Genomic DNA, 27,596 nt, shown 5'->3' on the forward strand with positions numbered 1-27,596 from the left:
TCACAGTTAAATACATTAATTCTACATCTGCTTGCTGCTAAATTACAATAATAGACACTAATTTCACAGTTAAATACATGAATTCTACAGCTGCTTACTGTTAAATTACAGTAATACATAGACACCAACTGTAATTTCACAGTTAAATACATTAATTCTACAGCAGCTTACCGCTAAATCACAGTAATGCGATGTCAGAATTACTGTGAAGTCACAGTATACAGCTGTCATTTCACAATAATTTACTGTAAAAATGTTACAGTAACTTACTGTGAAAGTCATGCAATTATTAACCTGCAATTTATTGTAAATTTACAGTCAAATAATTAACAGTGTAGTTAAAGGCAGTTCATCATTGAATTCAGTGATGTCATCTCTGTTCGGTTAAATAGTGTCTGTGCATTTATTTGCAATCAGGTCAACGATATTGCTGTACATTCAATTCAATTCAATTCAAGTTTATTTGTATAGCGCTTTTTACAAAATAAATCGTTACAAAGCAACTTTACAGAAAATTATGTTTCTACAATATTTAGTAGTAGCTAGTAGTTTGTGCACATTTGACAGGATTTTAGAAAAAAAATAAATAATAATAATACAAGACGTAGTCAGCTAGACTATGAACTATCAATATTATTAATTAAGTTATTATATGATTCAGTCACACATTTAGCAATATTTGTTAGTTCTGTTTGTTGATTCAGGGTTAGCATCATCTGAGGTCCTCTGAGGGTCAGCATCATCTCTTCTCAGGTGTTCTGGATCCAGACTGGAGCTTGTGTAAATCCTAGTTACCACGGGATGTAAATCCCGTGTCGAAACATAGAAACAAAATACAGACATCATTAGCATAGCTGCTGATCCAACAAAGTAAAATTAGTTTAACCCAAGTTAATGAATAAAAATGCACCTTTGAACAGATGCAACTACACTCACAATTAAAAAGATACATTATTCGAATGCTTGGCGAAAGAGATGTGTTTTTAATCTAGATTTAAACAGAGAGAGTGTGTCTGAACCCCGAACATTATCAGGGAGGCTATTCCAGAGTTTGGGAGCCAAATGTGAGAAAGCTCTACCTCCTTTAGTGGACTTTGCTATCCTAGGAACGACCAAAAGTCCAGCGTTTCGTGACCTTAGGGTGCGTGATGGGTTGTAGCGTGGTAGAAGGTTAGTTAGGTACGCTGGAGCTAAACCATTTAGGGCCTTATAGGTAAGTAATGATAATTTGTAACTGATACGGAACTTAATAGGTAGCCAGTGCAGAGACTGTAAAATTGGGGTAATATGATCATATTTTCTTGACCTCGTAAGGACTCTAGCTGCTGCATTTTGGACATGAAGTGACCCCAACTAAGCAAGCCAGAGGCGACAGCGGCAAGGAACCGAACTCCATCGGTGACAGAATGGAGAAAAAAACCTTGGGAGAACCCAGGCTCAGTTTGGGGGCCAGTTCTCCTCTGACCAGACGAAACCAGTAGTTCAATTCCAGGCTGCAGCAAAGTCAGATTGTGCAGAAGAATCATCTGTTTCCTGTGGTCTTGTCCTGGTGGTCCTCTGAGACAAGGTCTTTACAGGGGATCTGTATCTGGGGCTCTAGTTGTCCTGGTCTCCGCTGTCTTTCAGGGATGTAGAGGTCCTTTCTAGGTGCTGATCCACCATCTGGTCTGGATACGTACTGGATCCGGGTGACTGCAGTGATCCTCTGATCTGGATACAGACTGGATCTGGTGGCTACGGTGACCTCGGATTAAGAGAGAAACAGACAAATATTAGCGTAGATGCCATTCTTCTAATGATGTAGCAAGTACATGGGGTGTTTTGGGAAGTGTTCCCGATTCCGGTTTACCTAATTAATGCAGCCTAAAAATCCTTTAACGGATTTGGATATTAAATTATTAGCATTATTGCCATTTGCAGAAAATCCATCGCTCCCGGTAAGAAACAACCAAACAGAGCTGCGGTCCGTAACTTTGTTTGTGTTCAAAATGTAGAAAAATGTATATAATAAGCGAGTACACCATGAATCCATTTTCCAAACCGTGTTTTTAGCTTGTCCTGAATCACTAGGGTGCACCTATAATAAGTGTTTATATTCGGACTATTTTAGATTGCTTCGGGGGTACCGCGGCGGAGTAACCCAGTACCTTTGTGATTCTTCATAGAGATAAACAGAAGGAAGTAGTTCCGGCTACGATGTTCTTCCGCAAGACGCAAGCAGTTCTGTTTATTAGTTCCCTACCGCAGCTTTAATGCAATAAATGTTATAAATGCTTCACTTTATTCCAAATGCGCCTTCTACTTTTCTCTGGGCAATGAGCGATGCCCATTCGCGAATGATTCATTCTTTTGAGTCAATTCTGTTCAAAGGCTTGATCAAGCCAATTGGCAAACGAGTGAATTGGTTCATGAATCAGTTTGAATGAGTCGTTCAGTACTTTTACTTTTACTTGAGTAAATATTTCTAGAATTACTTTTACTTTTACTTGAGTAAAGTTTTTGGGTACTCTACCCACCTCTGCTCCTAGGCCTCATTGTTCATTAATGAGCTTACAAACCTCATTTTTTAAATTAATATTGCCTACATAGCATTGTGTCCAAAGTTTTTTTTTTCCCAAATGAACAAACTTTCAGACTGCAAACCTTGTTGCATACATTTTTTTCTTTTACATTTACATTTATTCATTTAGCAGACGCTTTCATTCAAACCAACTTACAATGCACTCTCAGAAAAAAAAGTTCAAAAAGCTGTCACTGGGTTTGTTACCTTTTTTACCCCTAAAAGATGCATATTGTTACCTTAAACACATAAGTACCTTAGTACCTAAAATGTAAATACCAGTACCTAAAAGGTACATACAGTCAAACCAAAATTTATTCAGACACCTTCAACATCTCACACATTATCAGTTTATTCAATGTAGTTTAGAAAATGGTAATAAAATATGACAATACATTTTGTCATCAATTTAATTTGTAGTCCACTGTATGAAAGATTTTTAAGTATAATATGTAACAGTGTATCTTATTTTGCTATACTCACATTTATAAATTAACTATAATTTCTAAACACACCTTTTTTTCTGAGGAGTGAGGAATTGAGTGATGACTGTGCTGTGAGAATATAGCATGTGTTATATGACTAATAGTAATGTCACCAGCTCATTATGCAAACTTGCATGGAGACACTAAATGTGTTTTGAATGCAAAATGGGTTTATGTCGCTGGAAAAACACACAAAAGAAGATTACCTTGCTCAGAGAGTGGAAGACCTGTGATCTTGAAGCATCAGGTAAGTCATCAGGTTTACATAACAGAATGTTATGTTAATACTGTACCAATAAATATGTTTGTGATATGTCTGTTGTGGTTGAAAATCCACTATGGGATTTCAGAAATAATATCTGTCTGATTTGAATTTTGAATTACTCGGCTGTGTCAATAAGTTAACGATAAACTTGATAATTATGCATGGGTTATGTTTGTGACTTTATAATCCATGTTCACTTTTATAGCACTTTTATAACATTGTAACATTGAATCAGTCAGTTTAGTTTGAATCAATTCTATTATTTAATATGACTGAATCAAAAATAAATATCTCCTACACGTAAGAACTGCACAGCTTCATATTCCTCCCAAACATACCAACAATCCATATTATCATGTTTCAGCACAGGAGCCATAAAAGAAAACAACAATAAAAAAAAAATGTATGTATCAGATGTATTCATCTCTTTTTTTCTAGCTTGGTTGAACACCAGTAGCTGCTTAAATCAACTGTCCTGAAAACCACAGAGAGTGCGTGATGCTGTTTCATCTTATCTTCATGTCACTGGTTTGCTCGGGTAAATCATCTTTCACATTTGCACAAATACACACGTACAAAGCTGATGTAGTTTCATTGAATATATAAAGGTTTTATGGGTCATTACGCAAATTGTTCTGTATTTTACTACAAAAAACTGCATGTAAAGGGTATTGTACAGTCAGTCATTGACAAGATGGTCAGGTCTTCATCCCATTTTGAGCTTATTTTGCTATTAAACTGAAGGACTTTACATTCTCTAACTTGTTACACGGCTGCTTAGCAAATCAGTGCATGACATATTGATCCGAGAAAAGGTGCAGAGTGATACAAGAGAAACCAGAAAACTGTAGCAAACCTTACGCTCACTGTGTAATGTTATATCAGAATATATCTACTCTACAGAGAATATCTATATCTGTGTAAAATTCATCATTTTAAACATGATTTGATAGGGCTGTCAGTGGAGAGTTATGGAAGAGATTTCATCACGGCATTCCCAGAAAACACTGCCTACTACAATCCACAGGAGTCCTACAACACGCTCCAAATTACTGCTTTCTACAACGACACCCTCGTCGAAATCACCATCAACTACACAAAAGTGTTTTATGATAAACTACGATCTGGGCAGACTAAAATTGTGCATTTTCCCAAGTACAACGAGCAATTTCAGTTCACAAACTTCCCTCTTTTTGCCAGAGTCAACAGCACCCAAAAGATCGTGGTGCTTTGGCTCAGTCAGCGCGGGAGCAGCGTGCAGTCTAATGTCGTTCAACCTGTTACAAATCTCGGAAAGTGGTATTCAATCTCATTTATCAATTACAATCAGATGATGGCATCCTTGTACAATATGTCAGATCAGTTAGCTCCGGACAGCTGGAGATACAATTCGTTCAGGCTGATCATTATCAATGCTGAGAAATCTGATAACTTAATCACCGTCCAAAGTATCAGTCCGGATGGTCCAAAAGCATTTAATATTACGCTCAGGCCTTACAAACTTTACCAGTTCCAAACTAATGGCTCGGAGATTCAGCTGGACTCTTCTGGAAAGGTGGCTGTGCTGTTAACCCACCCGTGTGTAGAAACTGCAGGATGTGATTGTAATATGGTGCTGAGCCACGTTCTCCCCCGAAATCTGTGGGGTGACACGTTTCTTGTGCCGTCTGTGAAGAACCTGAATAAAGCCTGGCTGCAAGTGACTAACACAACGGAAGTAAGGCTCAAAGGCGTGAATATAAAAACTCAGCAGTTCAAATCTTCAGAGCTCATTCCCTTCCCAGAGCTCAAGAGTGCGTCTCGGTTAATCAGTTCAACAAATAAGGTGTCCATCAGACTTATTAGTCCAGGTTTTGTCTTAGAACTCATACCAGAAACCATGTTCGCTGCTTGTTACCTGGTTCAGATGAACTCGACAGAAGGTGAGGTCGTTATCATCGCTGAAACAGCCCATAAGAACAATGTGTCTATAGATGGCAAATTACTTCAGTTCACTAACTGGAAACCCATTCCCTATTCAAACTACTCTTCAATATCTGTGTCGCTTAGTGGCACGCATGTCATCTGGCATCCAACCTCCAAGATTGGAGTGTACATGTTTGAGACGATGGAAGGTGGAATTCCTTACGGAAGCCCAGCTGTCATTTTAAATGATGAACCAGGTAAATGATACTTTCTTTTAATCCAAGAGTAAATTAAAGGCAACATCAAATGATACTTACAACCTTTATTCCAATTTTAGGAAGGATGCAATATTATGTGGTTTATGAAATCAGGACTTGATTGAATTGTGATTGGATTGGAATTAGGATATTATTATATGTCTGCATGGCACATGACATGAAATTGGTTTCAATTGCCATATGTTTTATATAATTATATATTTATACATTTATAATGCATAAAATAACAATGCTGCTATACACTACAGTTTAAAACTGGTATAAAAAAGTAATATATACTTTACTCAGCAAAGATGCATTAAATTGATAAAAAAAAAAAGTAATGGAAAACACATTTACATTGTTATACGAAAGTAATTTTAAAAAAAGGGCTGTCCTTTTGAATTTTCCATTCTTTAAAGAATTCTAAAACCTAAATTAATCACAGTTTCAATGAAAATATTAAAAGGCAAAGCTGATTTCAATAAGAAATGTTTCTTGATCAAGTTATTTTAAGTAATAAAATTAAGTAGGAAATATTAGTATTACAACATTACTTTGATCAAATAATGTAAATACTGTCTTTGTGTGCAAAGGTGGCTTTTTTCAAAAACATAAAAAAAATAATAATAATTCGTACTGACCCCAAACTTTTCAACAGTAGTTTATACAAATAATTGTGGAATGTTTTTATTTTTTTTTATTTTTTTTACAGTTAAAATGTTTTTTTACAGTGTTTTTAACCACTTTTATTTTATGGAAATGACTAGTTCAAAAAAGTATATTAAAAAAAATAATCTGTTCCTGACATTTCCTTAAAAACGTATCACACATTTTCTTTGGAGTAAGAAAGTGAAGTTACATTAGAATGTGAATGAAGTCAAATTTCCCAGTGCAGACTGTAAATGTGTCAATATATGCTTGTGTGCTCACAGATCGTGATGGCTGTGTGGCAGATTCTACAAATTATAAGACCACTACTGATGTCATGACATGGCCCCAGTCCCATCGTTACTGCTTAAATATATCTTACCAGCTGAGCACACCAAGCAGTGAAATGGCCCAAAAAGAGATGACCAACTTTCTGCAAAACAACATTGGTCCTGGGTATCTGTGGATCGGTCTGCGGCGCAGTCTGTTCACGTCAGAGTGGTACTGGCTGAAAGGCAATGACAGCAAATATAGCGTGAGCTTCACGAAGTGGGCCAATGGGCATCCAGATATTCCCCAGAAAGCGTTGTGCGCTGCTGTGTCCAAAGATTCCAACAAGGAGTTTTCCTGGAAGAGTGTGTCCTGTTGCTCTAAGCTTAGGCCCATCTGCTACAAACAGGGCAAATATTTCAGTGATATTACCTTTAATACACTATATGATAATTTTTAGAATTACTTACCCAATGGTGTGTCCTTCTTGTCCAAATTCTTGGCCTTTTAATTAAAGTTAATATCTGAAAAAATTAATTATATTTTACAATAGTTTAATCATGAAACTTAGGAAAATTAATCAAATTGCTTAATTATAAAAAAGATAATTGTCTATTACTGTTATTGTTTTTTTGTATTTATGTGAATAATATAAAGCAATATTAACATTTCAAAATATGTGGATCTTCTGAAAACACAATTAAAGTATATATATATATATATATATATATATATATGTATGTATATATACGTGTGTGTGTGTGTGTGTGAGAGAGAGAGTGAGAGAGAGAGAGAGCTATATATAATAATATAACAACTATTGAAACTTTGTCTGATGTAATGCATGATGATCTAAAGTGAAGGCAAATAATGTGAAATGAGCTCCTGTTGTAGGAGAATACAAGCATATGTCACAAGATCACAGTGCTCTAAAAAAAGTCCCACAAACGTATCCCCACAAACGGGTCATGGGGAAAGTCACTATAAAAGATGTCTGTCGGTCATCAGCTCCAGTGGTCTAAATGGTAGAGTGTGAATCATAGTGTCATTGCTGCCTCAAAGTTTCTATTTTCTGTCACAAAGGGAGTTGATGTATATTTCCACTAGATGGCGCTTGTGTACTTCAGCACTAATTTACTTAACCTACTTTTGATTAGTTCAAATTGTATAATTTTATATTATGCTTATTTTTCTATGTTTATTGTGATTTCTATAATCAACTGTTTCTTTCTAAGACTTTCTTGATTATATTTTATTTTATTCCCAACATGCTTTTGTAGTTCACTTCCTGTTTTGTCATTCACACGAAGAGATGGAACGATGTAATTAATCATTGCAAAATTAAAAGGTGTTTTTCTCTATAATCGTAAGCCATTTGATCAAAAATCTTCAAGATATAATCCTCTCTTAGCACACAAGCAGGCAAAAGTGGTATGTTGATGTATTTTCTGTTTATTTATGAGTTTAATGTGACGTGTTTTACATGTAACATTTTCCTAATATCGAAATGGACACAGCGACCCCATTGGAACTCAATTGAGACAAATGAAGCCTGTTTTAAGCTATTTTTAGCACTTCCGTTTCTGACGTGCAGACTCAAACGAAGCTTGAAGACGTCAGCAACCTGTCTGACAGATGTAAATCTTCTAGTAGCTGTGCGTGCAAACTGCCATCGTTAATCTTGCAGAGAAGGCGAGCTTGAGCGGGGAGTTCTTTGGCGTGAGTGAGAAGGAGTAAGTATTCTGATTAATTATTTTGTATAGTATTTTAAAATGTAACGTCAGTACGCCATATTAAGTTAATTGCCTGCGAGCTTCTCCTCCTGTCTGTATGGTAATGTGACAGAGAGTCGCGTGGTTATGATGCAATCGTTAGCCTATTTTTACAAAAACTGTTTCTACGGGGCCATAATGTAACATAGAAGGTAATGGAGTTCTGCTACAAGATGACGGCACCCGGCCGACTTCAACTTCCGGTCGACTTCCTTGCTGCCTGATAGATACAGACGGTTGTGTTGTGTTCTACCATTAGGTTCTCGGGGGTTACGAAGGGGTTAAGTTTTGCCTGCTGTTTTACGCATGCGTGTGAGTGAGTGAGAGAACGAGTAAAGTGATTATCCGTTCAGCCGTGTGTGCTTCATGTTTAATGGCTAACTGAAATACCAACATAACATTGGCGACGAAGATGGCTGAGTTTAGCTTACCACCGCCGGCCCCTTTTCTTCCCGTGCCTGGTGAACCGCCTATTCCATGGGCGAGCTGGATCGATGGCTTCACGGTGTACCTCGAGGCCATGGACTATGTTGACATACCAGATCGGAGGAAAATCGCTCTGCTTCGTCACTGCCTCGGGGCGGAGGGACAGAGTATATATCGCGCGCTCGGCGAAGCTGAGACGTATGAGGAAGCGGTTGCTCTTCTCGCACGCCACTTCACGGGCCAACAGCGAGTCATACTCCGCCGATATAAACTACGCAAGCGTCTTCAGTGACCGGGTGAGTCCGTGCAAGATTACGTGACTAATCTGCGTGACATGGCGCGCTCATGCAATTATGGGACACTTCAAGATCAGATTGTTCGTGATCAGTTTATTGAAGGCATACTATGTGACAAGACTCGAGAAAAACTGTTATTAGAACCTGACGAATTAACACTAAACCAAGCAGTTGTAATTGCCCAGCAAGTGGAGGCTGCTCTGGAATGCTCAACACTACTTGCTGACGCGCGCCTCCCTGTAGACGTTTCCACACAACAGTTGCGATCTTCCTGCCATTCAGGCCACTGCCATTTACCCACAGAAAAGACTGCAGATAGCAATGAAGGTTTTCCAGTGCAGCTTGCACAATTACAGAGAAACCAACACAGTTTGAGCTTCTGTGGCAACTGTGGCTCCAGTTTGCACAATTCAAAAGCCCAAAATTGCCCTGCACGTGGACAGACATGCAGGAAGTTTCTTAAAAAAAATCACTTTGCCAAAGTTTGCCGGTCAGCTCCTGCTACACAAGCAGCACGGAGGAGACTCTCACCTGTCCGTAATGACTACACTGAGATAAGGCATGTATCATCTGGCCAGGCAGCTTTAAGGACGTGTACTGTGCTGCTGGAGGAGGTAAGCCTTCCACTCCTGATGGATACGGGAGCAGCGGCATCATTGCTTAATGCCAGTACGTATCACAAGTTTTTCTCACATCTGCCATTACAACAGCCCTGCACTTCCCTCTGTGGTTATGACAGCTCTAAGATTGTGATGCTCGGCGTTCTACGGGTCTCAGTACGTTATGGCTCTAAACATCTGCCATCATTTCCCTTCTACATTACTGAGCGGGGAGCCAACCTTCTTGGACTTGATCTATTTACAAGCTTGGGATTCACACTTCAAGATGAAAAGGGCTCTGATATCCACCATGTCACCTCCACCTGGCAACAGAGATGGCCATCACTGTTCGACGGACTGGGCTGCCTTACAACATTCACCCATAGGCCTTTGGTTGACCCTGTTGTGCCGCCGGTCATACAGCCCCTGCGCAGAATTCCCCTAGCCCTGCGGGAAGAAGTTACTGCGGAGCTTCAAATGATACTGGACATGGGAATTATTGAGCCGGTCAATGCATCTCCCTGGATTTCTAGCCTGGTCATTGCAAAAAAAAAAAATCAGGAGGAATACGAGTATGTGTTGACCTGTGCTCTGTAAATAAGGCGGTTATCCCAGATAAGTACCCCTTACCCACAGCTGAGGAGCTCACTGCTTACTTCTATGGTTCAACAGTCTTCTCAAAACTGGACCTGCGCCAAGGTTATCTGCAGGTGCCACTTCACCCTTCTAGCAGGGATCTCACAGCATTCGTCACACACGCTGGGGTATTTCGATATACTCGTATGCCGTTTGGCCTAAGCTCCGCCCCCAGCTGCTTTCAAAAGGTAATGACCACCATTTTGGCTGGAATTCCCTGAGTTGGAGTATTCCTGGATGATATAGTAGTCCATGCGCCAGATGTCCAGACCCATAACGACCGTCTCAGCAGGGTGGCCAGTGCTCTCATGGCACATAACCTTACATTAAATGGAGAGAAATGCACTTTTGCAGCCTCAGCCATAGACTTTGTTGGGTACCGCCTCACGTCTAGGGGCATCGCCCCTCTTCAGTCAAATATTGAGGCGATACACAGAATCCCAGAGCCCACCTCTTCCTCACAGGTGGCCTCATTTCTGGGCATGACGGCCTATTACCTTCGTTTCTTGCCTCAGTACTCCCAAACCACGGCACCCCTTCGCCAGTTACTAAAGAAAGAAGAGCCATGGAACTGGACTAGTGCATGCTCCGAGGCCGTCAGAACACTAAAGTCCCAGCTTACCACTCCTCCTGTCTTAGCTCACTTCAATCCTGATAGTCAGCCTATCGTCACCTGCGATGCCTCTACACAGGCACTGGGAGCAGTGCTGTCGCAGATGCAGTATGGAGTGGAAAGACCTATAGCATTTGCCTCCAGAGCTTTGACACCCACTGAACAGCGCTACTCTGTAGGTGAACGTGAGGCCCTTGCTTGTGTCTGGGCAACTGAACGATGAGGCAGTATGACTATCAACTCAAGTTCACGCCAGGGAGGGACAACGTTGTTGCTGATCTGCTATCTCGATCAATTGAGGCACCCACACCAGCAGCCTCACCAGGAAATTATGACATGGAGTCAAACCTCATTCAGATGCTACACACACCTCTGCAAGAATCGGTCTCCTTGGAGCAGTTGCAGAGGGAGTCCAAGTGTGACCCCACACTTACAACACTGCGCACATATACAGAGATTGTGAACCATGTCTACTCAGTGGAAAGACTGGACAACCGGTCTCACCCCCTTTGCAGCCTGTTCCATGGCCATCTCACCCATGGGAGCACCTTCAACTTGACATCTGTGGGGAAATTCATGGCCATGGCGTTCCCCACCATCAGCGCTTTCTGGTGGTCGTGTATGATCTCCATTCTAAATGGCCTGAGGTAATACCAGCCGGGACAGTTACCACACAGACCATCACTCAGATACTGGAGAGTCTGTTCGCTCGCTGGGGCATGCCCCGTGCCATCACTACTGACAATGGGCCGCAGTTTACCTCTGCAGACTTCTCCAATTTCCTGTGCAGTAAAGGAATTAAGCATTTCCGTGCCGCACTCTACCATCCCCAGGCAAATGGTGGGGTTGAAAGATTCAATCAAAGCCTTAAGAATGTCATTCGTGCACACCAGGCCCAGGGGTATACATTCCAAACAGCACTCAACTTAACGCTTATGCATTACAGAGCTAGCCAGCACACCACCACTCAGGCCTCTCCTGCTCTGCTTATGCTTGGCCGAGAGATGGACTTGCCATTGGACAGACTGAGACCACAGGAATTGTCAGCTACAGCCTCAGACGGCACCTGGGCATCAGCCAAAGCTGCTGTAACTTCAAACCAGAGGCGAATGAAGGCCAACTTTGACAGAAGACACAAGGCCAAACCTAGTAATATAACAGTTCTAGACTGGGTTCGGGTCCGGAGACCACACCGTAGCAATAAAATGGCATCGTTTTGGTCTGAACCCCTCCAGGTGGATTGTCAGTTAGGGCCTGCCACATTCTTGTTGAGCGATGGTTCTCGCTGGAATGCTAGCAGACTGCAGAAAGTGCCAAACCCTTTCAACACACACATGTGCTCACAAACACAGGAGCTTAGTGGAGGGCCAACACACAGCTCGGTTTTTGCACCAGCGTCACCGCTGCCAGTACAACCACGGGCAGGCCGAGTGCATCAAGGTTCCCCTGTCAGGGTGGTCCCGCATCAATCTCCACCAGCTGTGGGGCCTCAACCTCTTTATCCACTGCCTGAAGGGCCAAGAAGTGCCGCAGTCAACAGTAACTGAGAGTCGGCCGATTCGAGCAAGAGCTCGTCCCGCATACCTAAAGGACTTTATCACAGAGTTTAATGCTTAGGTGTTTGGTCATTTCCTATGGTTACAGCTTGAGAGAGCACAGTTTTGTTCTTTGAAAGGGGGGGGAAATGTTGTGTTCTACCATTAGGTTTTCGGGGGTTACGAAGGGGTTAAGTTTTGCCTGCTGTTTTATGCATGCGTGTGAGTGAGTGAGAGAACGAGTAAAGTGATTATCCGTTCAGCCGTGTGTGCTTCATGTTTAATGGCTAACTGAAATAACAACATAACAGGTTGGTCTGGGAACGCCCCCGGGAACGCCCCGTCACGTGATGTGAATTTAGCCCGTGGGGGAAAACATTGCCTTGGCGCCAATTGAAATACACGGGACAATCACGCCGAAGAGTTGCTGTGTCGTTTTTTTTCAGGTGGAGAAAGGAATATCTGTTGAATTTGCAGCAGAGAAGTAAGTGAAACAAGAGCAGGAGAAACGCTAAGATAAATTATATTTTTCTGCTCCAAGATGACTTGGCACCAAGAAATCAGTGGAAACTTGCCAAAGTGATGGAAGTCTTTCCAGGAACTGATGGTAGGGTGAGAAGACTTAAACTTCTTGTAAGTAATGCAACACTGGATAGCAAGGTTGCACGCACAAGCAAGTTAGTCTATCTAGAAAGACCCATACACAAAACAGTGTTATTACTTGAAGCTGAATAAAGGGTTACGTTTGATGGGTGATTTCTCTGTGTATACTTAACGTGTACAGACACTTTTTAGGTTCTGATTTATAAAAAAAAACACTGCAAAGGCTTTCTTGAAATCAGTTTTTTATTATGACTTTCTATTTGAAGATACAGGAACCCACAATATGATGGTGTTACCAGATTACATGGTCCCACTTTTTGATGACCTACAAGATACATGCACTATTGGTTCTTATATTAGACTGATGATTAACACAACTGGCTTGTACAATTACTTATCAGTTCCTCTGTATTTGCGTAGTATCAATACTATCTTGTTACTTTCCTTGTGTTAATACACTGGTATTAGGGCCATCTGAAAATAAAATGCTTTTGCCTTTTCACTTTACTTCGGCTTTTCCTATAGTGGTATTTATTTCCTCACCTATTTGGTGCTCGGTTAGATGAATGATTTGTTTTTTAAGAGTTTAAACAGATGTACAGAAATGTTCGACTAAACAATCCTGACACTTACCCCCCTCCACCTACCCATGCCAAAAAACCTGAGTGCAGCCCACCAGCATTGTCTTATTCCCATCTGACAACACTGTATCATGTTAATAAGATACAGCTGAAAATGATATAATTGAGTTTTTGCAGTATGCGATCATGTTTGTCCTTTCTATTGCAGGTAGTGTTTCTTTATCATCACTTTGTCCACATTTATTAATTTTTCATTTATTAATTAGATGTCCTTTGTTTATTTTCTAGCATTGCTGTTGCTTTGAAAATAAACCGTGTAATACACTGATATGAAGCAGTATAAAAATGTTTTGTATAAAAAGATTGTATTTATTTTATTGTGTTTTGCACAGCTGAAACCAATAATCTGTTGTAGTCATTTCAGAACACTATTGTACAATACATTTTTACAAATTGAAATTTGAAGTTGATTTTTTAACTATATATTTTGGAAAACATGCATGCATTACATTTTCAAGTCAAGTCCATTTTTATTCCATTCAAATCATTGAAACCCATGATTTTAATGTTTGTAATACCTAAATGCCTTACTGTTTACTTTAAACAATTTAGTACTAGGCAATAGGATAATTTACATGAAAAATTAAAGTTTAGAGTTGATATATAACACTTTTTGTGCTTATATAACACTTTTTGTGCAAGTAGAACAACTTGTAGTGACAAGTTGGAGTTATTAATACATTATTAAATGATATAGAAATCTGTAAGGTTATTTAAACACAAAAGAAAGATTAAATAGAAAAATATTTAAATTTGATACTTCAATTAAAAAGCTTATGTTACTTAAAATACTCATAATGTTGAATAGGTTGAATTTGCGTTGACACAACCATAGTCTAAAGGCCCATTCACACCAAGAATGAGCACATAATAGTGTCCACACCTGCGGCCATAAATTCTTAACCTAGTTATAGCAGAACTGATTCTGATTGGGTGTCAATGTTTTTATCATTCATCAACTGGAACTGAAAAAGTTATTCTAAAGATAGTGATTCTTCATCGTTATCATTATAGTTATCATCTTTTGTGTGAACAGTCCTTAATTTACCAAAATTCCAAAGTCCAACACCTTAATGCAAATATCATAAAATGATTTTTAATCTTAAATCAATAAATAATGTGATTGTGGTATACAGTAGACAAGCTGTCATATTCTGGTTTCCTGGCATGTCTTATCTCATTTCCAATATAAGTGTATTCTTGCAAACATTTGCAAAGTCCTTTAAGGTCTAATCAAAGCAACTCCTTTCATATTTTTTTGAGGGATGATTAGCATTGCGAGCTTTAGACTTGTGTCTGGTACGGATGGTGCAGGAAATGTCAGGATGATACTTGGCTTTACTTTTCCTTAAATTCTCATTAAGATCATCATCATCTTCATAGTCATACTCATACATCAGATGTTCAAAGTAACTGCTCAGTTCATCTATAGGCTGATTATGGCCATTGTAGTCTCTGTGTGTGTTCCCAACAGTTCTTTGCTCGAGCCCGGTTCTCATTCTCTTGATGAAGTTTTCACCAACCAAGCTTTCAACTACGTCCTTTAGCTGTTTGAAGAGCCGCTCTGCGCTCGAACCCCTCTCCAGCAGACTGTCCAGAGGCCTGCCTCTCCTGAGCTCACGGACGACTTGGTGCAGACGTGTTCCAGAGTACAAACTAAACAACAGGAGGACAACAACAATGAACACTTTTAAAATGGCCATTTAGAAATCATTCTAATATGCAGATTTGGTAACATTTCGTATTATTATAAATGTTGAAAACAGTTGTGCTGCTTAATATTTTTGTGGAAACCATGGTACATGTTTTAGGGCTTCTTTGATTAATCAAAAGTTAAAAAGAACAAAATTTAATCAAGGTAATGCATCCTTGCTGTATTAAGATTTTTTTTTTATTATTATTGTATGTGTGTTTATAGCATTTTTTAAAAGCATTTTAAATTACATTTGGGAGGCCACAATCAGTAAGCAGAATTTTTAACAATGGAAATCAAAATGAGAATTATCAAATCATGAAAGAAAGCTTTCAAGATGGTTTAGGAGTAATAAACAGATGCTGTACCTTACAATCTCTGGTTCAGACACCGGAAAACACAGTAAACTATTGAGACTGAGACTCCACTTTAGGCAGGACTGCCACTGGCTGTATAGATGAGCCGTTTCATGCTCCAGATCAATCCTTCTTCCAGCAGTTTGTAGTTTCTTAGGTCCCAACAGCATGTCTAAAACCCCAAACCAAAAAATATCATTTATTCAGACATTGTTTTATGTTATGTACTGGCTTAACACATTTCAAGAACCTCTGCCAAGTTTTTGTCATTTTTCCCGTGCCATTTAGGTAATCATTTCCTCATACCAGCATCACATGACAATACTGGCATTGAGGTTGCTTTGTTACTTTATTGCATGCTATATATCTTCTGGAAACATAATTACAATGACGTATGATAACTTCAATACCTCTTTGTCCTTTAAGTGTACTGCTGAACTTTCCATAGACCATTCCCAGCAGCAGCCCCCAAAGATGCATTTGGGACGGCTGAGGCTGTGCGTTTACTAGCCAGTAACGTGTCACAAATATTTGCAGATGTAGATCAGGTTGGATCCCTCTTAACATCTCAGACGACACACCTAAAGTGTCCAGGAGCACCTGAAGTCGCACACTGAGTGGTTCCTAGAAACATTAGAATGTCAAATATTGGAACTCAAACAATTGAATTCGATTTCAAAAGAGAGCTAAGACATCTTCTCATTACCTCCAATAAAGTTTTTAGCTGAAGTCCATCCATGGTCTGTAAGCCTTCAACTTTCTGACTGCTTAGTTTTGTTTGCTGTCTGAAGTATTCCTCCACATAACACTTACTTGTGCCAGTAGATCTTTGTTCTCCCAACAAAAGTAACCCGTAAATCACCTGGCGTATGGGGCGAGAGATTTCACTGCTACAGGGGAGTTGGAAATCTTCAACTTGAGATGTCATTAAAACCCTCTGATTCATTACTGCATCGATAATGGAGGAGCTCATCTTTCCCTCAAGTAGGAGCATCAAGGTGCATTGAGGTAGAACTTGCAGACGTCCTTTACAAGTTGTAGGTGGAATCATCTTTAATTGGAAGAACTTGGCAAGAGAGCCAGGGAAGAGCTTGTACTCTTGGATTCCCTTGGATAGTGCTTCTTTGGTGATGGCTTTTTCATTGTCGGACATTGTTTTCAACAAAGCACTTACAGCCACTTCTGGCCCTGGAAACTGGGATAACCAGTTAAGCAAGCCATCAATGTGGGGATGCAGTGTGTCCGTAACTGAGTGCTCTGCCCAATTCATACATCTGATATTTTGCAGCTTCACATAATCATTGCCTAAGATAGAAGCAAAAACTGGTAGAAGGTTTGTGTTCATTTTGAAAGATGCACAGAATTTTCTCACTGTAAAGTGTTTGACTTGGATGAATTTTTTGTTTGTCCGTCTGTCCTGTTTCACGGTTTCCCACTGGAAATGTGTGATTGGCAGGAATCCCGCCTTGAGGTTGAATATATAGAAGTCACTGTCATTGGACAAAACTGGACAGTTCCACTCTTCAGCCAAAGCAGCAATTTCCCAGTCAGCTTCTTCAATGCACTGAACCAGCGGTATCTTGAGCTTATGAAGAAGCTGTCTGAAAACATTACCAATGAGAATAGGAAGGACCTTTTCTTTCTTCCCCTCAGACACGGCCAAGGCTGCATTTATTTTATCCTGTTTTCGTTGCCTAATAGTTTCCCATTTTTTGTCCGTGTGGTCAGCTGCGCCATCAAGTACAACATAAGGGTGAATGTCGCAGGCTGTGAGGTTCTTAAAGAATTCTGTGATCAACTCCTCAAAGGCGTCATAGTCTCCTCCATGCATCTGATCCAACTTATAGTCAAAGTACAGGGTGTAGTATAAATTACATCCATCAATTATAAGTTTCTTGTCTCCAAAAGCCCAGCTCCTTAAATCATTTTTGTTCCTGCTTTCAATGTAGGTCTTCAGTCCTCTGACTCCCATGGTGACACAATGGTTATGCCACTAACTTTAACAATATTAAGTCTTCACTTGCTGTGAAAGTATAATAAATAATTGTATAATTATTCAATTCTAATTATTTATTCATTTATTATTTACATTGCATAATGGCCTAAGTTAATTTGTATTATGATTTATAAAATGCATTAAATGACATTTAATATCAACTATTAAACGTAAACAAATGCTTATGCTTGTTATTTCAAGAGTGACAGCTACAGAACTTTCTTCAAACAACAACAGTATAAACATCTACATAATTCATCTACAATGCCAATTGTCAGATTCGGACAAGATTTAATTATAAAGTAACATGTTTAAGTAGAAATAATATTAAAGTAATTAAAAAGAACGTACCTGTGTGAAAGTGCGTGAGGCGTCTGTGCGCTGCATGGCTATCTGAATACGATGTAGATCCTATTATATCAAACTGTCAGGAAAGCGAAACTTACAGTCTTATGACGTTAGGATTTCCACGAAAGCGAAACCATTGCCTCGGGTTCTAAAACAACAACATGACTGTCATGGATATTTCTAACATAAATATATCAATGAATAATCTGGGTGTGTGTATGAGGGTCAATCCGTGATTCACAAAAGGCAGAGCCTTTTTAGTTTTACAGAGACATGTGAAGTAACAAATTATTTTTTTGATGCATCACCCTCCAAAATTTTCGTTTGATCGTTCATTCTATTTATTTATTTATTTATTTATTTATTTATTTATGTTTTGATAAATATACAGTGGTTGTAAAATTCTAGAAGAACAAATAAACAAAACTAGGCTATATTAGTTTATAGGTACATAATCAGCACACGTTAACTTTATTATCAATTCCTGTTGAGAATGAAAATCGTTGTTTCATGCTAAGTTTTCTTTAGGCAGGGTTGAGGCAGTTTATGCAAAGCTCTGAAAATAGCGTGCATTTTGAATGACAAATAATCTGCATTGCTATAAATGAAAAAGGACACGATGCGATTTGGTTCAGCGAGAAGGCTGTGATACGCTTATGAGGTAAGAGGTCTCTTTATGTGGAGATATTTAAGATTAGATATTAGATTTTAGAGATGTATAACAGTCAGCCCAGTGAAGGACAACGTCTTGTTAAATGTAGCCTATATATATAGGCTACATTTAACAAGACGTTGTGTGTGTATATATATATATATATATATATAATTATTATTATTTTTATTTGATTTACTGATATTAAAGTGTCCCTATTGTGGGGTATGAAAGGTTCATATTTTGGTTTTGGGAGTCCCCAGCAACAGGTTGACATGCGTGCAAGGTCAAAAAACACCTTTTATTGTAAGTTGTAAGTTACACCCTTTACTCTATTTGTCTGTTGTTTATATTAATGAAGCATTTCAAAGTAGGATATGTATTAGTTGATTCTTATTGTTGACTGAATATTTACATTTAAATAAATAAATAAAATAAATAAATACATTTATGCATTTAGCAGACGCTTTTATCCAAAGGGACTTACATTGCATTCAGGCTAACAATTTTTTCCTAACATATTTAAGATTTATTTTTCTTTTTTACATGAATAATTATTTATTAGTTAATTCTCATTCATAACAGTGCTTAAAAACAATCCTCATGAATTCTAAAGAAACTGTTGTATAACAAAGTAGGCTAAATGTGAGGTTTCATTTAATGAATAAATATATGGTTGTATTTAGGGATTGAAATTAAAAAAAATTTAAGTTACCGGCCAATAAGAACTTCTAATAGCCAGAAAAATAAATAAATAAAACAAATAGGCTAAACCACCAGCTCAAGGCTGTCTCTGGACTTGCCAGCGGATATTGAGGAATACCAATTTGGTGCAACTTCTCAAACTGTCAGAATCAGCAGCACGAAGAACATTGTGGTGCAATCAATCAGCAAGAAAGAAGACCGTGTGCAAACTAATGTCATTCAGCCTCTCAAAAATCTTGGTACAGTTTATACAATCCCCTTGCTGAATTACAGCCAGATGATCAATACTTTTTATCAATCGGCAAGAGATGTCAGCAAGAGATACAGCTCCTTCAGGCTGGTTATTGTCAATGGAGAAGATTTTATTAATAATGTCATAATTGTTAAAGGGTCTATAGAAAATAATTAAATACTCGATCCATTCACTGCTTTTCAACTTCAAGTTGACGGGACAGAAACTGAGAAACTGAGTGGCGGTGATGCTGACCCATCCATGTGTAGAGACGGAGGAATGCAAATGCAACATGGTGCTGAATCAACTTCATCCTGATGCTCAGTGGGATAGCAGATTTGTTGTACCCTCAATACTCTACACCGGCAACGTTTGGCTACATGTGACGTCCTCAGTGGAAATCAGTGCCAGTGGCGGGGATCTAGAATCAAATACGGTGGATGCCTATTCATCAAAACTCCTGTCCCTTCCATCTCTGCAGTTAGGATCCCAGTTCATCCACACATCGAATCCTGCTTCCCTCAGGCTTGTCAGTCCTGGCATCATCATTGAACCAATCTCACAATCTAAGTTCTCAGCGTGCTACCTAGTGCCTGTCAGCTCGACAGATGCCAAGGCCTTAATCATAGCAGAAACAAACTACAGGGATAGTGTGTATATAGATAATGATTCGCTTTTATCTACTGAATGGAGCACCGTCGCCAATTCAGTGTACTCATCGGTGTTAGTGTCTCTTGATAACATACACATCATTTGGCATCCATCCACAAAGATTGGTGTGTACGTGTTTGAGAAGAGCACACATGTGTATGGAGGCCCGGCTATATCTTTAAGCGCAAAGCCAGGTAAGAAGTACAGTATTTCTGGTGATGGTTGCTTTTTTAAAGGGTGATGATATCTTTATTCAAAATTGGTTATTTTCGTATTATCAAGTCAAGTCATAAAACTTTTATTTATATAGCGCTTTAAACAAAATACATTGCGTCAAAGCAACTGAACAACATTCATTAGGAAAACAGTGTGTCAATAATGCAAAATGATAGTTAAAGGCAGTTCATCATTGAATTCAGTTATGTCATCTCTGTTCGGTTAAATAGTGTCTTTGCATTTATTTGCAATCAGGTCAACGATATTGCTGTACATGAAGTGACCCCAACTAAGCAAGCCAGAGGCGACAGCGGCAAGGAACCGAAACTCCATCGGTGACAGAATGGAGAAAAAAACCTTGGGAGAAACCAGGCTCAGTTTGGGGGCCAGTTCTCCTCTGACCAGACGAAACCAGTAGTTCAATTCCAGGCTGCAGCAAAGTCAGATTGTGCAGAAGAATCATCTGTTTCCTGTGGTCTTGTCCTGGTGCTCCTCTGAGACAAGGTCTTTACAGGGGATCTGTATCTGGGGCTTTAGTTGTCCTGGTCTCCGCTGTCTTTCAGGGATGTAGAGGTCCTTTCTAGGTGCTGATCCACCATCTGGTCTGGATACTGGATCCGGGTGACTGCAGTGATCCTCTGATCTGGATACAGACTGGATCTGGTGGCTACGGTGACCTCGGATTAAGAGAGAAACAGACAAATATTAGCGTAGATGCCATTCTTCTAATGATGTAGCAAGTACATGGGGTGTTTTGGGAAGTGTTCCCGATTCCGGTTTACCTAATTAATGCAGCCTAAAAATCCTTTAACGGATTTGGATATTAAATTATTAGCATTATTGCCATTTGCAGAAAATCCATCGCTCCCGGTAAGAAACAACCAATCAGAGCTGCGGTCCGTAACTTTGTTTGTGTTCAAAATGTAGAAAAATTTATATAATAAGCGAGTACACCATGAATCCATTTTCCAAACCGTGTTTTTAGCTTGTCCTGAATCACTAGGGTGCACCTATAATAAGTGTTTATATTCGGACTATTTTAGATTGCTTCGGGGGTACCGCGGCGGAGTAACCCAGTACCTTTGTGATTCTTCATAGAGATAAACAGAGAGAAGTAGTTCCGGCTATGATGTTCTTCCGCAAGACCGTCAAAAGTTCCCTACCGCAGCTTTAATGCAATAAATGTTATAAATGCTTCACTTTATTCCAATCGCGCCTTCTACTTTTCTCTGGGCAATGAGCGATCCCCATTCACGAATGATTCATTCTTTTGAGTCAATTCTGTTCAAAGGCTTGATCAAGCCAATTGGCAAACGAGTGAATTGGTTCATGAATCAGTTTGAATGAGTCGTTCAGTACTTTTACTTTAACTTGAGTAAATATTTCTAGAATTACTTTTACTTTTACTTGAGTAAAGTTTTTGGGTACTCTACCCACCTCTGCTCCTAGGCCTCATTGATCATTGATGAGCGTACAAACCTCATTTTTTAAATTAATATTGCCTACATTGTGTCCAAAGTTTTTTTTTTCCCAAATGAACAAACTTTCAGACTGCAAACCTTTTTGCATGCATTTTTTTCTTTTACATTTACATTTATTCATTTAGCAGACGCTTTCATTCAAACCAACTTACAATGCACTCTCAGAAAAAAAGGTACAAAAAGCTGTCACTGTGTTTGTTACCTTTTTTACTCCTAAAGGTGCATATTGTTACATTAAACACATAAGTACCTTAGTACCTAAAATGTAAATACCAGTACCTAAAAGGTACATACAGTCAAACCAAAATTTATTCAGACACCTTCAACATCTCACACATTATCAGTTTATTCAATGTAGTTTAGAAAATGGTAATAAAATATGACAATACATTTTGTCATCAATTTTATTTGTAGTCCACTGTATGAAAGATTTTTAAGTATAATATGTAACAGTGTATCTTATTTTGCTATACTCACATTTATAAATTAACTATAATTTCTAAACACACCTTTTTTTCTGAGGAGTGAGGAATTGAGTGATGACTGTGCTGTGAGAAAATAGCATGTGTTATATGACTAATAGTAATGTCACCAGCTCATTATGCAAACTTGCATGGAGACACTAAATGTGTTTTGAATGCAAAATGGGTTTATGTCGCTGGAAAAACACACAAAAGAAGATTACCTTGCTCAGAAAGTGGAAGACCAGTGATCTTGAAGCATCAGGTAAGTCATCAGGTTTACATAGCAGAATGTTATGTTAATACTGTACCAATAAATATGTTTGTGATATGTCTGTTGTGGTTGAAAATCCACTATGGGATTTCAGAAATAATATCTCTCTGATTTGAATTTTGAATTACTCGGGCTGTGTCAATAAGTTAACGATAAACTTGATAATTATGCATGGGTTATGTTTGTGACGTCATAATCCATGCTCACTTTTATAGCACTTTTATAACATTGTAACATTGAATCAGTCAGTTTAGTTTGAATCAATTCTATTATTTAATATGACTGAATCAAAAATAAATATCTCCTACACGTAAGAACTGCACAGCTTCATATTCCTCCCAAACATACCAACAATCCATATTATCATGTTTCAGCAGGAGCCATAAAAGAAAACAATAATAAAAAAAAATGTATGTATCAGATGTATTCATCACTTTTTTTTCTAGCTTGGTTGAACACCAGTAGCTGCTTAAATCAACTGTCCTGAAAACCACAGAGAGCGCGTGATGCTGTTTCATCTTATCTTCATGTCACTGGTTTGCTCGGGTAAATCATCTTTCACATTTGCACAAATACACACGTACAAAGCTGATGTAGTTTCATTGAATATATAAAGGTTTTATGGGTCATTACGCAAATTGTTCTGTATTTTACTACAAAAACTGCATGTAAAGGGTATTGTACAGTCAGTCATTGACAAGATGGTCAGGTCTAAATTCCTATTTTGAGCTTATTTTGCTATTAAACTGACGGACTTTACATTCTCTAACTTGTTACACGGCTGCTTAGCAAATCAGTGCATGACATATTGATCCGAGAAAAGGGGCAGAGTGATACAAGAGAAACCAGAAAACTGTAGCAAACCTTACGCTCACTGTGTAATGTTATATCAGAATATATCTACTCTACAGAGAATATCTATATCTGTGTAAAATTCATCATTTTAAACATGATTTGATAGGGCTGTCAGTGGAGAGCTATGGAAGAGATTTCATCACGGCATTCCCAGAAAACACTGTCTACTACAATCCACAGGAGTCCTACAACACGCTCCAAATTACTGCTTTCTACAACGACACCCTCGTCGAAATCACCATCAACTACACAAAAGTGTTTTATGATAAACTACGATCTGGGCAGACTAAAATTGTGCATTTTCCCAAGTACAACGAGCAATTTCAGTTCACAAACTTCCCTCTTTTTGCCAGAGTCAACAGCACCCAAAAGATCGTGGTGCTTTGGCTCAGTCAGCGCGGGAGCAGCGTGCAGTCTAATGTCGTTCAACCTGTTACAAATCTCGGAAAGTGGTATTCAATCCCATTTATCAATTACAATCAGATGATGGCATCCTTGTACAATATGTCAGATCAGTTAGCTCCGGACAGCTGGAAATACAATTCGTTCAGGCTGATCATTATCAATGCTGAGAAATCTGATAACTTAATCACCGTCCAAAGTATCAGTCCGGATGGTCCAAAAGCATTTAATATTACGCTCATGCCTCACAAACTTTACCAGTTCCAAACTAATGGCTCGGAGATTCAGCTGGACTCTTCTGGAAAGGTGGCTGTGCTGTTAACCCACCCGTGTGTAGAAACTGCAGGATGTGATTGTAATATGGTGCTGAGCCACGTTCTCCCCCGAAATCTGTGGGGTGATACGTTTCTTGTGCCGTCGGTGAAGAACCTGAATACAGCCTGGCTGCAAGTGACTAACACAACGGAAGTAAGGCTCAAAGGCGTGAATATAAAAACTCAGCAGTTCAATTCTTCAGAGCTCATTCCCTTCCCAGAGCTCAAGAGTGCGTCTCGGTTAATCAGTTCAACAAATAAGGTGTCCATCAGACTTATTAGTCCAGGTTTTGTCTTAGAACTCATACCAGAAACCATGTTCGCCGCTTGTTACCTGGTTCAGATGAACTCGACAGAAGAGATCTGTGTCGCTTAGTGGCACGCATGTCATCTGGCATCCAACCTCCAAGATTGGAGTGTACATGTTTGAGACGATGGAAGGTGGAATTCCTTACGGAAGCCCAGCTGTCATTTTAAATGATGAACCAGGTAAATGATACTTTCTTTTAATCCAAGAGTAAATTAAAGGCAACATCAAATGATACTTACAACCTTTATTCCAATTTTAGGAAGAATGCAATATTATGTGGTTTATGAAATCAGGACTTGATTGAATTGTGATTGGATTTTGCAAAATTAGGATATTATATGTCTGAATGGCACATGACATGAAATTGGTTTCAATTGCCATATGTTTTATATAATTATATATTTATTAGAGGTGGGCATAGATTATTTTTTTTAATCTAGATTAATCTCACTGTGATCTTGAAATGAATCTAAATTAATCTAGATTAAAATGGCTCGTTTGAATTCTGCCGATGGCATTCAGAATATGTGTGTTACCCAAATAAAATTGACAAACAGTAAGACTTTGAGTAGGGGTTTATCAAGCTAGATGGTGCATTAGACCAGGGGCTCATCTCCTGTTTCCAAAATGCATCACCAAGTGCTTGAAAAAGCTGTAAACTCATTCCACATTGCACAAGGTGCAAACAACCTTACGCCTGTTTCACACATACTCCGTCTGCAGTGCGTATGCGTTGTATATTTTTTTACGCACCCATGTTAACGGATTCCAGTTGCGTTCCAGGAGCGTTGCGTCTGCAGCAGATCATTTATGTAACGAGTAGCGGACTGCAAGCGCGTTCTGTGTGAAAGCACATCGAGTCCGTGCTGTACCACATACGTAATGCACATGGACTGCATACGCACTGCAGACGGAGTATGTGTGAAACAGGCGTGAGCAGGTCCGTAGCTGGGGTCAGCGGGGCCCCGGTAAAAGTTGTACCAGTGGGCCCTGTTTGAAATTGTTTAATTTGTATGTTTGTTTATTTTTATTTATTTGTGCTATTTACACAATGTTTACGTTTTTTTCAAGTTTGTAGGTGTTAAGGTACAGAAACAAAATAATTAAATGTAAAATAGCACTGGATATTCTTTAATGTAAAAATGAAATATACAATCAAACCTACATTTATTCAGACACCTTCAACATTTCTCACATTATTACAGTTTTGCTATATATATATATATAAAAAAAGTATCTGGTGTCTGAATAATTTTTGGTTTGACAGTTAAAACTAAAAAGTAATTCAGTCAAGAGCAGTGAGTGATTTTCATTTTCATTTTCTTGGATTAACATTACAGCAGCCAGTAGCTAAATTAGGCGCTGTCCCTTTAAGAGATGATGAATGCATCCAATATAATACACATCCCATCCCAATTGTTTACTTTCATTTAAGAAATAACTGACAGTTTTTACATATTTTGTATGTATTTGTTGGCACAAGACCAAAAATAATCAAATTCGATGTCCAAGTGTTTTGAGATGCCTTTCTCTGCGTGAGCCCTGAACACCAGAACACCGCGAGTACTGAATTGGGCTCTTTCACATCTTTTTGTTTGTTCAAACTGCGATTTGTATTTGTTCGCTCAGGTGCAGGAGGGACTTCGAGGAGAACTTCGCAGAAGAGAGCTCAGTTCAGTGTCGCTGTCCGTGATACGCGTCTCTCTCTCTCTCCGAACCGAACACGCACGCGAGTAACCAGCTACTCTGTTTAGCTTTTCCGCGTCTTGTGTTTGGATGCTTTAATGTTTAAATCGACAAGCGGTAAGGCGTAAAAACATGTGGAAAATATAAGCTTTCGTGACGATGCGCAGCAGTGGCCCGTCAACTGTTCTGAGCATCTTTTTAGGCTGGCCTCAGCCAGTAGGTTATATAAAATATCAAGGTTAAAGAAATCATAGCTTGCTTAGTATAGACCCAGCTCCCAACCCAACTTTGAGAATAAATTAACGCAGCACGTTAATGCCGATAAAGGCCCACCACTAATATTTATACATTTATAATGCATAAAATAACAATGCTACTATACACTACAGTTTAAAACTGGTATTAAAAAAAGTAACACATACTTTTACTCAGCAAAGATGCATTAAACTGATAAAAAAAGTAATGGAAAGCACATTTACATTGTTATATCAAAGTAACTTAAAAAAAAGGCTGTTTTGAATTTTCCATTCTTTAAAGAATTCTAAAACCAAAATTCATCACAGTTTCAATGAAAATATTAAAAGGCACAGCTGTTTTCAATAAGAAAAGTAATAAAATTAGTAGGAAATATTAGTATTACAACATTACTCTTTTTACTGTATTTTGATCAAATAATGTAAATACTGTCTTTGTGTGCAAAAGTGGCTTTTTTCAAAAACATTTTTGTTACAGTTATAATCAGTGTCCACTTTTATTTTATGGAAATTAGAATGTGAATGAAGTCAAATTTCCCAGTGCAGACTGTAAATGTGTCAATATATGCTTGTGTGCTCACAGATCGTGATGGCTGTGTGGCAGATTCTACAAATTATAAGACCACTACTGATGTCATGACATGGCCCCAGTCCCATCATTACTGCTTAAATATATCTTACCAGCTGAGCACACCAAGCAGTGAAATGGCCCAAAAAGAGATGACCAACTTTCTGCAAAACAACATTGGTCCTGGGTATCTGTGGATCGGTCTGCGGCGCAGTCTGTTCACGTCAGAGTGGTACTGGCTGAAAGGCAATGACAGCAAATATAGCGTGAGCTTCACGAAGTGGGCCAATGGGCATCCAGATATTCCCCAGAAAGCGTTGTGCGCTGCTGTGTCCAAAGATTCCAACAAGGAGTTTTCCTGGAAGAGTGTGTCCTGTTGCTCTAAGCTTAGGCCCATCTGCTACAAACAGGGCAAATATTTCAGTGATATTACCTTTAATACACTATATGATAATTTTTAGAATTACTTACCCAATGGTGTGTCCTTCTTGTCCAAATTCTTGGCCTTTTAATTAAAGTTAGTAACTGAAAAAATTAATCATATTACAATAGTATGTATATATATATATATATATATATATATATATATATATATATATATATATATATATATATATATATTTATTTA

At 38.7% G+C, this 27,596-nt stretch overlaps 2 protein-coding genes across 12 annotated transcripts in view; one reads left to right on the plus strand and one right to left on the minus strand.

Annotated features, from left to right (window-relative positions):
* The window catches only part of LOC128030443 (protein asteroid homolog 1), a 101,927-nt gene extending 83,884 nt beyond the window's left edge, over positions 1–18,043 (minus strand). For 3 of the 6 annotated variants that reach the window (XR_008187902.1, XR_008187901.1, XR_008187900.1), the window contains exons 1-5: positions 17,911–18,043; positions 16,270–17,586; positions 15,974–16,187; positions 15,576–15,735; positions 14,398–15,170 (exon numbers count right to left, since the gene is read on the minus strand). Coding sequence is in view for 1 of the 6 variants with exons in the window: in XM_052618076.1 (XP_052474036.1) it covers positions 14,744–15,170; positions 15,576–15,735; positions 15,974–16,187; positions 16,270–17,535 (2,067 nt within the window). In the remaining 5 variants the exon portion in view is untranslated. Of the gene's footprint in view, positions 1–13,782; positions 15,171–15,575; positions 15,736–15,973; positions 16,188–16,269; positions 17,587–17,910 lie in introns of those variants that run through there. The other 3 variants (XR_008187903.1, XR_008187899.1, XM_052618076.1) reach the window with 2 other exon arrangements.
* LOC128030448 (uncharacterized) lies at positions 342–27,519 on the plus strand. Of its 6 annotated transcripts, none has more exons than XM_052618095.1 (5): positions 342–3,848; positions 4,264–5,472; positions 26,984–27,018; positions 27,121–27,161; positions 27,192–27,519. In XM_052618095.1, exons 1-5 carry the CDS (start codon positions 3,809–3,811, stop codon positions 27,427–27,429), a joined length of 1,563 nt encoding a protein of 520 aa, XP_052474055.1. In that variant the 5' UTR covers positions 342–3,808; the 3' UTR covers positions 27,430–27,519. The 6 variants fall into 6 exon arrangements, with proteins under 6 accessions (XP_052474055.1, XP_052474052.1, XP_052474053.1 ...); XM_052618092.1 differs by having other exon boundaries at positions 342–3,292; positions 3,749–3,848; positions 27,121–27,519; XM_052618093.1 differs by lacking the exons at positions 26,984–27,018; positions 27,121–27,161; positions 27,192–27,519 and adding exons at positions 6,408–6,442; positions 6,545–6,585; positions 6,616–7,759.
* Positions 27,520–27,596: the final 77 nt, after the last annotated feature.

The sequence above is a fragment of the Carassius gibelio genome, chromosome A16, assembly GCF_023724105.1.
Source record: "Carassius gibelio isolate Cgi1373 ecotype wild population from Czech Republic chromosome A16, carGib1.2-hapl.c, whole genome shotgun sequence".
Lineage (NCBI taxonomy): Eukaryota > Metazoa > Chordata > Actinopteri > Cypriniformes > Cyprinidae > Carassius > Carassius gibelio.